This window comes from Typopeltis vanoorti, chromosome 2 (assembly GCF_054136105.1).
Source record: "Typopeltis vanoorti isolate ZY-2024b chromosome 2, IOZ_Tvanoo_1.0, whole genome shotgun sequence".
In the NCBI taxonomy this organism is placed as follows: Eukaryota; Metazoa; Arthropoda; class Arachnida; order Uropygi; family Thelyphonidae; genus Typopeltis; species Typopeltis vanoorti.
The window spans coordinates 29,458,243-29,471,186 of record NC_143550.1 but is presented as its reverse complement, the minus strand read 5'-3'; the positions used below and the strand labels follow the sequence as shown (position 1 = coordinate 29,471,186).

The 12,944-nt window shown below is 35.0% G+C and overlaps 1 protein-coding gene across 1 annotated transcript in view; it reads right to left on the bottom strand.

Moving 5' to 3' along the window:
* The window catches only part of LOC150108900 (chromatin remodeling protein domino-like), a 731,915-nt gene that overhangs the window by 282,895 nt on the left and 436,076 nt on the right, over positions 1–12,944 (bottom strand). The window contains exon 32 of the mRNA XM_090410792.1: positions 4,118–4,201. Within this exon, the coding sequence (XP_090266918.1) occupies positions 4,118–4,201 (84 nt within the window). The remainder of the gene's footprint in view (positions 1–4,117; positions 4,202–12,944) is intronic.

The window sequence follows — 12,944 nt, the reverse complement described above, 5'->3', positions numbered from 1 at the left end:
GGTTAACAATATTTTGTGGGCAAGATGATTTAAAAAAACCTTGATCAGCAAACGTTCAAGTGTTTGTTGATCAGGGTTTATTTTTCTTTTTCTTTTTTTCTTGAATGTTTGGATGTTCAACAAACATCCAAACGTTCAAGCATTTTTTCTTCTTTCTTGTTCTAATTACAGTTCGGGAAAAAAAAATTCACTGGGTTGATAAATTCTTTTTTCACTGAATTCTTTGTCTCTCTCACTTAAAATCTTCTCACTAAATATGAAGTCTGTTGTCATAAGACAGAGCAATGTTCTTAAATTTAATTTTGTCTTGAGCTTAGAAAGTTATTTTTGGTTTCAAATAATACAATAGATGCACAACTACAAACATTTAATAGATGCAGTAGCAGCAGTGGAAATTATGTCAGAGAGAGAGACAGATTCATTTTTATTTATTTCTTTGAGAAAATGAAATGGGACCTACTATATCGGCAAGATTCAGAACTAAGGTCTGACCATGTCACACAGTTATCATCATCATCACCATTATCTAGAATATTAAGAGAAATACATAAAAATATATTTGTCCATAAGTGTTAAGATATCCCTATTAATTTCCTACCAATGGTATTCTTCTACAATGATCATCTCTTAACTGTCCTATCACATGATAAGAAAATAAGGTCAGTTTCCTTTATGACATTTTCATTTTTAACATGGCTTAGCTACTAATGCCATTCATTCACTCACTTTTTGGCTCATATACTGTTGGTTTGCACCTTCCAAGAGGTTTGAAGTGGCAGCATCACTTGGTTCACTGAGTTTTCTCTTATCACTTATAATTCTTCAGGTGACTTCTTCTCATAGAATAATAATAAGGTCAGTTTCCTTTATGACATCTCCATTTTTAACATGGCTTAGCTACTGATGCCATCCATTCACTCACTTTTTGGCTCATATACTGTTGGTCTGCAGCCTTCCAAGAGGTTTAAAATGGCATCACTTGACTCGCCGAGTTCCTCTTGTGACTTATAATTCTTCAGGCGACTTCTTCTCATAGAGTAACTTACTATAGTCTCTCTTTTCTTTATATATGTTTGTGCACACACACACACACACACACACACACACACACACACACACACACACACACACACACACACACACACACACACACACACACACACACACACACACACACACACACATTTATGTATTCAATCTTACATAAAAGGTTGCAATAACTATTATTCAACAGCAGAGTGTACAGATTAGGAATAAAAGTAGATAAGGATTTAGTAACATTATAGTCATTATAGTCCAAAAGGCATCTGTTCAAGTTGATGACAATATTACAGACTCCATTAACATCAAACGAGGAGTAAGGCAAGGATGTGTGCTGTCACCTCTTCTTTTTAATATACGCAGGCTGTTCAATAAGTTATAAGACTATATTTATACAGAAAACAGATTACCTTTAACTGTCATCATTTACGTGGTCTTTTTCGAAGTAACTACCGTGAGACGCGATGCATTTGTCCCAACGTTGCATCCACTTCTTAAACACATGTAAAAGTCCGTTTTTTGAGAGTTCTTTAAAAATTGCCTCTGCAACTTTTACACATGCTTTGTTGCTTTCGAAATGGCGGCCTCTTAGTGGTTTCTTGAGCTGAGGAAACAGCCAGAAATCGCACGGTGCGAGATCAGGACTGTATGGAGGGTGTGGTAGGATATCTATGTTGTTCTTCTGCAAAACGTTCACTACACAACCAGCAATATGTGGCCTTGCATTATCGGTGGTGCAATAAGAAGCCATTCTTCAGCAATAGACGCTTCCTTTTGACGTGCTGTACCATTGTCTGTAAAACAACCGCATAGTATGAGCTGTTTGCAGTATTCCCGGGTTCTACAGCATGTTGGTAAACAATGCCTTCATAGTCAAAAAACATTATGGTCATAACTTTACCAGCCGATTTTACAGTTTTTGCTTTCTTGGGGGTAGGCGAAGATGGATGCTTCCATTCACTGCTTTGTTGTTTCATTGTAGGGTCATAGTGATACAACCAAGCTTCATCTGCTGTAATGATGCATTTTAAGAAGTTGTCACCTTCTTGTTCTTTCTTTCCATTCTGCACACACATCCACTCGATGCTGCATTTGCTCTGGTGTCAAGAGTTTGGGAAACATCGGGCGCAAACACGTTTCAGTCCCAAATGTTCAGCCATGATTGAGTGAACACTTCCCACAGAAATATTCAGGACAACATGCAGCTGGCGTGCTGTAATTCTGCGATCTTCCTTGATGATAATCGCTGCTGTGTTGATCATTGTCTCTGTGATGGACGTTGAAGGTCTTCCCTCACGTTCAAGTTCTTCCACATTTTGCCTTCCTTCCTTAAAATTTTATGCCAGCGAAAAACACTTTCCCTCGACATTGCTTCATTGTGGAAAGCTTTGCATATCATGTTAAAAGTGTCTGATGCCAATTTTTGCAAATGCACACAAAATTTAATCGCAAAACGCTGTTCCAAGGATGCTTCCATTTCGACGACTGGTTGCACTCGTAGGTGCGCCGAAACAAGCTTGCGTTTAGTCACGTGACACGCTTGCACATCAGCCCGTATACGCCATCTATCAATTTCTTTTGTTAATACAGACAGCAACATTTCTTTATTCCACAGAAATTAATATTGTGATGAGTGGTTTCGTGACAATAAAATTAGTCTTATTACTTATTGAACAGCCCTCGTATGCTCAGAAGCCAAGAAGTCTTAAAAGGAAGGGAATAATGTAAATGGCGAAATCATTAGTAACATCAAATATGCTGATGACATAGCTCTCCTGGCTTACAATATTTAGGATTTTCAAAATCTTCTGGAACTAGTGAATGAAGAGAGTGAAAAAATGGGATTAAAAATAAATATCACCAAAACTAAATTCATGGTCACAAGAAACCAATTCTTAATTCAGCACTTTCTTTAAATAGGAAACAAATAGAAAGAGTGGCAAAGTTTAATATCTCGAATACTGGTTAAATGAAGATTGCAATCCAGAAATGGAAATAAAAGTTAGAATTGAAATGGCAAGAAAAAATGTTCTTTTGATGAAATTAACACTGTGTAACCGTAGTTTAAATTTAGAGCTTAGAGTACGCATGGTTAAATGCTATATATGGTCTGTACTGCTGTACGGCACAAAAACTTGGACCTTGAAGACAACATCAATAAAAAGACTTGAAACCTTTGAAATGTGGTTACAGACGAATGTTAAAAATCCCATGGACAGCAAAAACGTCCAACCAGGAAGTATTAGAACAAATGGGGAAATCATGCGAACTTTTAGATACCACAAAAAGAAGGAAAACTGCATATCCTGGTCATCTACTTTGTAATGAAAAATATAAGATACTTCAATTGATTATAAAAGGGAAGATTAATGGAAGAGGACAAGTAAGATGAAGGAAATCTTGGCTGGCAGACATCAGACTGGCATGAGCTGAGTAGCTGAGGATTGCTCAAAATTTGCCAAGTGGTCCCCGACCTCTGATAGGAGATGCACTCAAAGAAGATAGTCTTTGAGAAAAGCTACACTAGGAAAATGGTTGCAAGTATGACTCCAATAATACTGTGCTTTTGAAGTCAAAAAATATACGGATAGCTATATATGTAGGGCAAAGTGGAGAGATTGAAAAACTTATTCATGTCAGTTTGACTGAGCAATGTCTCATATGCTGGTTATCTGTCTGACAGAAAATAAATTCAGTAAGAGAGGAATCTTCAGTTAGCTAATTTACCCTCTTTGCAAGTAGAATCAAGATTTTCAGGCAATTGCTGGTATTCTATAATTCAAGTGGGCAATACTACAGTGGAAGAGGAAGTCACATATTTTGAAGGCTGAGGGAGCTATAAATGGATGCCTATACCAGGAAAGTTGGAGGTCATGAGCTAATTAAAAGCCCTTTAATCTTCTTAAATTGCCGATGAGCTGCCAAAAAGTGAAGAGGAGTGCTGATGGTCTTCGTATAACTTTTGGGAGAATTACTATGAGAGCAATGGGGATAACAGTCAAACTGGAAGAATGGAATCAGAGGAGAGTTAATTCTCTCTTTTTAGAAACAATATGAATATAAAATGTCTGCTTACCTCTGCTTGTTTTAGTTGTTCCAACGAGAATGGTTCTTGTAGAGATTCAAGAAACTGCATGGCATATTTTTCCACAGGACTTAACTGAAAATAATAATATGAAGAAAAGTGTGACAATATGCAGCAAACAGTTTTGGACACATTCATTATTGTTTTCACAATAAAAGTCGACATATAATCACCTTTTTTTCTGGTGACTTTGTAAGGAAACAAGCAATGATCACAGGCAAAGTATCTTTATAAACAAAATTAAGTCCAAAAATAAAAGACAGTATTTCATTGCACAAGCAGGTAAAATGAGGATGGAATTTTAGTTCTTTTGTAGAAGATGAGAAATGCAAATTACCCATCTTACACAAAAGAAGGAATAATTAAAGACTATTTGTATGATTGCATCCCACTTTAGACCTCCTATCTTGTTTTGCTTTTATACTGAAGATGGACTATTAATTTAGTTTAAAATATTTATGTAATATTTTAATTATCATTGATAACTTGTTGTTTCTGCTGGGGTTATGTGTATTCACTTAATGGAGATATTACTATTTTCTTTTACAGGGAGAAATTTACTAAATAACATGCTCAGAAGCAGAATGCTAGGACTACTCTGGGTATTGCTTCCCAAGACTATTTTCTAAATGATGATTTAGAAAACAGAACAGCAAAAAAAAAAACAAATAAATAAAAATAAAATAAAGACTCAAGAGAATAGTAAAAACAAGAAGAAAAGAAGGAATAAAGAGGAGAAATGAAAACTCAATACCATCACTGGTGGTGGTGGTGGGGGAAGGGGATCTTTCCTCCATCACAAACAGATGCCTGCATTCAGAGGACTTGGGAAGATGTTTATTAATTACATTGATGCTCTAATTTACGAAAATTTTTATCCTGATTACTGAGTAGTACACATATTGGACAGCTTAGGTTACTTACTCTATCAGAAATTCTGTAAAGAAATTCTGGTTAAATTACCAGAATTAGATCAAAAGAATTTCTCTGTTTACAAACATCCTCTTCAACTAAGCTGGTCAAATATTATTTGGTGCTTCTTAGGGAGATGCATTATCTTCTAACATCTACAATCAATCCTGAAAAGAACTTGTTTATATATATAAAAAAGCAACAGTCTTTATTCACAGTGAAAAAAGACACTTATAGTAGTTTGCCATTCCAAGAACCACACTGACTGGTTATGTTCACACAATACCAAATTTCAATAGCATGTACATGTAACAAAATTCTGTACATCCAGAAGAACAGTGACATTAAACAATTACGCCCCACTACTTGCTTCTCTGATTAGTTGTACATGAAAAACTTCACATAATCACTCACATCTGTGATGCAGCTCATCATCAACAAATTTCTGCCACGTACCTTCAAGGGGGTGTACAGGATATGATAGTACTACATGAAAAATTTACATCATTACTAACTTCTTATCTACAATTTTCCTCCAAATCAGTCTGTTACCTGTCAAAACTCCAACATTATCAGATCTATTTCTATCTTCTAAGGCACATTTTACTTTATTAGACCCAGAGGAAGACCAAAATAATCCACCTATATCTTGGTCTTCCTCTGGGTCTTTTTTCCTACCAACCTGATAGAGAACACTTGTTCTGCTAATCTTTCCTCTCCCATTCAAGTTTAAGTGACCATACCACCTGAGATTAACTTTGCTAACGCATTCCTGGATGTTGACAATGTCAAGTTCTTTCCTAATGTCCTCGTTTTTAATATGATATTGATACTATCTGCTCATGCTCCTAATCTTACTCAGGACTCCTCTCATATCTGCAGTCTCTGGTCAAGTGTTTTACTTCTAACCCAGCTCTCAGACATAAGTTAAAATTGGTTTGAACACTGTCTTGTATACAGCTAATTTAGTGCTTTGACTAATTTCTCCTTATTCCATATAAATTTATTCAATTGACTTCCTATCATACCAGCTTTGTTGATTCTGTTGTCTATTTCCATATTAATTTATCATCTTCACTAAAAATCGTGCCTAAATAGCTGAAATGTTTCACTTGTTCTATAGGTTCTCCAACCAAAATGCAGTTGATATTTTCAGTGCTTCTGCCTATTTTCATTGTCTTTGTCTTGTTATTGCTGACCTGCATACCAAATCTATTACAAGAGTTATTCAATTTAGTCAGGGAATCTTGTAGACTTGTAGTAGATTTATTTAGAAGTATAAAATCATCTGCATAGAGTAAAGAGCTGAGATTAACATTTCCAATTTTGATATCAGGTTTAATACCACTTTCCTTCATAATGTAATCCATATAGATAATGAATAACAGAGGGGATAAGGTACATTCTTGTCTGACACCTGATTTAACATTAAACCATCTTCCTGTACTTCCTTCAATTCTAAACTGCTGACTTACAACTCAAATAAAGACTAAGTACTGCATGATATAATGCCCCATTGACACCATATAACTGTAGCCTCTTGAATAGCTTCTCTCTTGGCACCTTGTCAAGTGCCTTTTCCAGATCAACAAAACTTAAATACAGATCTTTGTTATATTCCCATGACTTCTCAACTGACTGTTGTAAAGTGAAAATCTGACAGCCTCTATTTGGCCTGAATCCAGCTTGTTCTTCACCAAGCTTCTTTCACAATCTTTCTCCACCGTTTCTCAAGTATACTTGTAAATCTTACCAGGAACACTCAGTAGAGAAATACCTCTGCAATTCTCACATCCAGTTTTATTTCTCCTTTTATATATGGGTACTATAAGAGCTCTACTTCAATTATCCGGAACTTGTCCCTCTGTCCAGGCCTTCTGAACTATGCAGTGCAGCCACTGTAAGAGTTTTATACCTCCATACTTGAGCATTTCTGATCGAATATCATCTACTCCTGCACATTTCAGGCCTTTGATGGCTTTTTCTACTTCAAGTATGGATATGTATTCCTGACTGCATCCCTGCTGAGTGTTTTTTTACCACTGTGCTATCACTGCTTCTTTCATTCAGCAATTTTTCAAAATAATTAGTCCATACTTCAAGGATATCCTTTTTTCCAGTTTTCATGTCACCTTTATCATCTCTAATTCTTTTTACAACACTCTTTCCCCCATTTCTGAACTTCTTCAACAACCTCCAATTGCAAGGGATTTATGTGCATTTAGTTGCATCATAAAATGAAAAATGTGATGCAACTAAATGCACATAAATCCCTTGAAATATCCAGAAGATCACTGACTTGTAACATGACTTCCTGGGAGAACACTAAGAAAAGGAGTCCCAACGTTCTAGATATTTCTCAGCATGTCAGAAGAATTTTGACAAGTCCTATCCATATGTTCTACTATGAATGAATTTTCCTAGTTTTCTGCCTGCCTTATAAACTCATTCCACACTTTCTACCTACCATCTATCAGGTCCTACCTGAGTGTCAGTTTTCCTGTATTGGAAAAACTAGCCACTCTCTGGAGAAGCAAATTATGAATGCCAAACCTACACCTAGTATGGAGGATCTCACGTGCTCAGTCTCGCACAACATGGAACCAACACCACACCCAAGATTCTTTGGAAGGATATGCACCTTGTCTATTCATTTCTTTCATTCGTTCATAGAGATACCAAGAGATTTTTTGTGTGTTTACAATTTATAGATATGCAACATATACCAAATATATATAAAAGTTATATTATTACATGTACATACATTAATAGGCATATTAACATAAAAACTTGTAGCAAAAATTTCCTTATACTGTTACACTATAGAGACATTGTGTAGCTCTCTGGAAATAAGATTAGCACCCATAGTGCTAGGCTTCCCAAAGAAAGACCCTTCTATGTTTAATTCTAGTCATTGACCAGCAGAACCTTTTCTGAGTTAGTCAATCTCTGACACAGGTTTTTCATCATGGAAACTCAGGTTTTTGAACCTTACATCTCAAGAAAATTGTCCATACAAAGCATTACAGACAATAATGTCAGTGTTAGGATTTAAGGCCACAAAATGGGGAACAGATGTCTTACAACCTACCCCTCCATTTTTTTTGATAGGGTTATTTGTTTGTTTTAAACCTAAAAATTATATTGCTGCTTTTGTGAAAAGTTCAATAGACACATGCAGTGAAAGGAAAGATAATCCTCTGATATGTTATATACATGCAAAAAAAGTGTGCAGTCAGTATCCTTACTGTATGACTTTGACAGTGCCCTAGACATGACACTTCTTGGATCCCACCTCTTCAGGGAAGATCAGCTAGGTCATGACTTGTGTGTGTTGGTAAGGGGAGGGAGGAGAATCTGAGTAGGTGATAGCAGGATTATGTGCCAACTGATTGGAAAGCCTCCAGATGTGTTAATATCAGCTTCAGCCAATGCACTATCTAGTAGCCAGCCTGTGAAACTGTTTTATTCATGTACCCTGAAAATGAAAAAGGATATGGGTCTCCAATGTTTGGCATATGTAGGACGTCACTCACTTTATAACAAAGAGAAAGGAGGGTGGGGGAACAGAAGGTCAGCACTTCTGCTTTGGAAACCAAACATCACATCAGCTAACTTTAGGCTCTGGTTTAAGCCACTAGAGAATACAGTTTGGTTGGCTAAGTCCCAAGGGGCTGTAATATCATCAGATAATAAAGACCATTACCTTACCATCTAGTGGAAGTCAAGATGGCAAGCTCAACTTTGATTATAATCAACACAGATATCTTATTAGTAGTATTATGCTTTGTTTTTTTAATAACACAGATGGATGTAACACATGAAGTCTTCTGAAGTTGATGTCCATGGTTTTTGTTAACACATCTGCAACAGTTAAGGAAAAATAATCCCATATTGTACTTTCTAGTACTACATGAGAAAATTTGTCTTATGCTTTGTTTTGGATATCAGCATGCCAAATATATTGTAATATATATGTTCCCACCAAAACTATGTAGTGGGAGAAAAATAATCTGCTTTAGGATATGTCATTATTATTCAAATTCCTGATGTGTACAGAATATTATGACACCAGGATGCTTAACAGTCACAGCTGAATAATTAGGAGGAAACCTCTACTTAGCCCTTTAATGAAAGCGGAGTACTGATGGCTTTTGACCTAATGTCCAATTCTCACCTTTTCATGATGCAACCATTAGAAGGAATCGACATGGTACTAAACAAATGAGTGATGGGCTGGCACTTATTGACTTAAAAAAATAATATGAATAACATGATTATACACGACAGAAATTCATTCCTGACGAAAAATAACTCTCTTATCTGCTTGTTAGTGAAGGAAAAATAATTAAGTAATAATTTCAATAATCCTTCAATAATCAAGTAATCCCATGAGCTACCTTAGCAATATGCCTTTTAAACTTTCTACTACTACCCACAGATCTCTATCTTGATTAATTTCTTGGAGTATAGGTCCCTCAATGTAACACACAGCTTGTAATCTTTTTATCCCAAAATGCATACCTTTACATTTTCCACATCAAATTGACATCCATTGTTTTACCTATACTGTCAGCCTATTTAAATCCCAGTGCAAGCTTTCTACATCATCTTGATTATCTATTATCCTGCACAACTTTGCATCACCAGAAAACAACTGAATATCTCTCTTCAAATTATTTCCTATCACATTTATGTACAAATTAATTAAACAGCAGTGGTCCAAGCAAAGAACCTTGTAGTACATTACTGGTCACCAGCTTTCCCCTGGATTCTGTTCCTCCATATACCACTTTTTGGTATTTTATCTGTTCATCAGTCATCCTTTTATCCACATCACCAGTTTCATATCCATCCACATTTGTTGCAGTCTGCATAACAGAGCTACACGTGGTATCCTGTCAAATATTTGCAAAACTAACAGTATCATTGACTTGCGCCATTGCTTTTATTTTTTTTTTTTTTTATCAGCTGTCACTCAATTATAAAAAAGTTAGTAGATTACTAAGACATGACTGACCCTTCCCAAAGCCATGCTGCCTGTCATAGAGTATCATATCCTTATCATCCATCAATTCCTGAATTCTCTTTTTGACCATTAGTACTTTTACTACTACTCCTGAGATACTGATTGGTCTATAATTTGCTGCCACAGACTTAGATTCTTCTCTTTGAAAAGGAATTATTTTGCCCTCCTTCCACTCTCTTGGGACTTTGCCAGAGTGGTATCCTGTCAAACACCTTTGCAAAATCCAACAGTATTACTGTGTTGCCATTCCCTTTATCCAACTCATATGCAACTCTATTATAAAAGTTAGTAGATTACTAAGACATGACTGATGCTATAGAAAGCCACGCTCCCTCCTAATAGAAGATCATATTCTTATCAACTCATTCTGAATTTGTTCTTTGACCAACTTTTGCATTACTTTTACCAGAACTCCAGAGATAGTGAGTCTACAATTTGCTACTAAATTTATGTGTTTGAAAAATACATAATTTTTCTTCCAAAGAAAAATTTATGTATTTTGCTATTTTCATAGATAATGTAGAATGATATAATCATAAAATCAAAATATTACTAAGCATTTATGCACATTTTGCTAGCACTAAAACCAATGATTTATGTAATGAACATTTTCAAAAACAAATAATATATATATATTTTTTAATTTTTATTTATGATGACTTGGAAAATTTTTAACATGACAGTTAACAAATACAAATTTTGCATTTATATTTACCAAAAAACATCTGATTATGATAAAATAGAATTTATGCTATTTTTACTTAACTAATGTTACGAATAATCTATCAGAAAACTGAAACTGGCAAATCATATCATATATACATTGAAAAACATGCATGCCCAATGCAGAAAGCACATGATATACAAGCAAGTGAGCTCCTGCCTAATGTGTAATGCGAGAGAGAGAAAGAGAGTGCATGAAAATATTAAGCATTCATGGTGTACAAATATAAATTGATTTTATTAACCTTATTATTATGAGGTGACACTTCAAAGGAGTCCAAGGACACATCACTGAAAGGTATGCCACAATCTACCATTGATGTACAAGTGGAGCCTGCATTAATCCTCAACATGTGACTGTGGTGCTGATTAACAGACTGTCAATCATATTATTCAGGACAGCCCACTGTGGAGTTTTCAGGGCACATTGAAGGATCTGTTGCAGGTTACCCTGGACTCAACCCAATGGATTAGAGACAATTTGAACTTAAATTTGTGACTTTTAGTATGTGTGTGTCAAAGGCAATACTGATCAGGGAATGGAAGAGATAGCAAGATCATCTAACACTAAACACGAATATAAATTTCTTGATTGGCAAAGAGTGTCAAGTAGTTATGTGGGCAAATGTCAAAATGGGGAACTGTATCATATAAGCATACAGAAATATTTTTGAAAATTTGGAGAAAAGGGCAGAGCTAATAATAATGGTAAGTGCTGCTTGATGACATGGACTATGTTTAAGTATGGTGATTAGTGATGGTAATTTATGGTTTTAATGGCACAAGGACAGCAAAGGTCATACTGCACCATATAAAAGGTTATAGTAGTACATAAGATAGGACAATCACAAACATCCATGCTTGCAGCGGGATATGAACCCGTGACCTGTTGGCTGGAGAGTGGGTAAGTCAACCAGTTCTGTCCTGTTTAAGCATAAAGATGTACACAAATTCACACAGAGAGAATCCTTTCTTTCATTCTTGCATGGTGATCAGTACTCATTGTTTAAAAATTATGGAAAAAGTGCTATATTATAGTTATTGTTAAAGTTAGAATTGTTTGATCAAAATTTTGATGAAATTTTTATTTTTAAATCAACCACTCTAACTTTAAAGACAACAATAATGGAAACATAAAAATTCCAAAAATATGGATGGCACACATTCAGCCCGTGCAACTTCTTTCAAGTTTCCAAACAAACCTCTCCTTAGGACTCTAAGCAATATTTTCAGCTATTTGATGCACTGGCACCAACAATACTGTTTTTGTTCTAATTTTATTTATTAGTACTCTCTATCTTAATTTATCTTTTATTAATTTCTAACTTAACAGATATCAGGATACTAGCTTTGATACAGAAAGAGATTTTGTTTTCTTTTTTCCACCAGAGGTAAGGCCAGTAGTGTTAACAGTTGATCAAATTAGCATGATATTAGCACACTATGCAGATTGTAATGTTGGGTCATTATTTTGGTTTATATTAAACTGAAGTTTTACTATAACATGGTTGCTGACTCCATAATTCTTAAAAAATGAATCACATGGAGAGAAGACCTAAGAAAATAATGAAAATTTTTATTGACTATGGTATTGTTAATAGTGATAATTAATACTGGTTCAGGATACAATATAATATAGGAGATATAAAATAGGAAGAGATCAGCACTCAGTTTTAAGCAGGATACAAATGAATGTCATATTAAAAAAAAAAAAAAGAAAGAAAGAAAGATAAGAAAATTGTAAAAGAAATTAAAATTGAACAGCTTTTAGAAGCAAACTGTAGACTGAAATATACAAATATTATTCAAGGAAAAAAAACCTAGAGTTTGAAAACAACAACCAAATCTTGGAGAAACAGTGGAAATTATTGACTGATTCAACTAAGGAGGTATGTAATGAGCTTTAAGAAATTTTAGGAAATTTAAGAGGCAGTCCTGGAAAAGAAGAAAGCACATTGAAAGTTTGTAGAAAGTAAGTCAGAAAACTCATGTGATAACTGTTAAAAATACAGAAGACAAATATCTTTAAGGTGGTAAAATGTTATGGAGACTATTCAAAATGGAAGAAACACAACTGTAAAAGTGGGATGTTACCTGTTCACACTAGTTTCCCCCCATCAAAATTGAAAATATCAAATACTGTTTTCAGTTTTG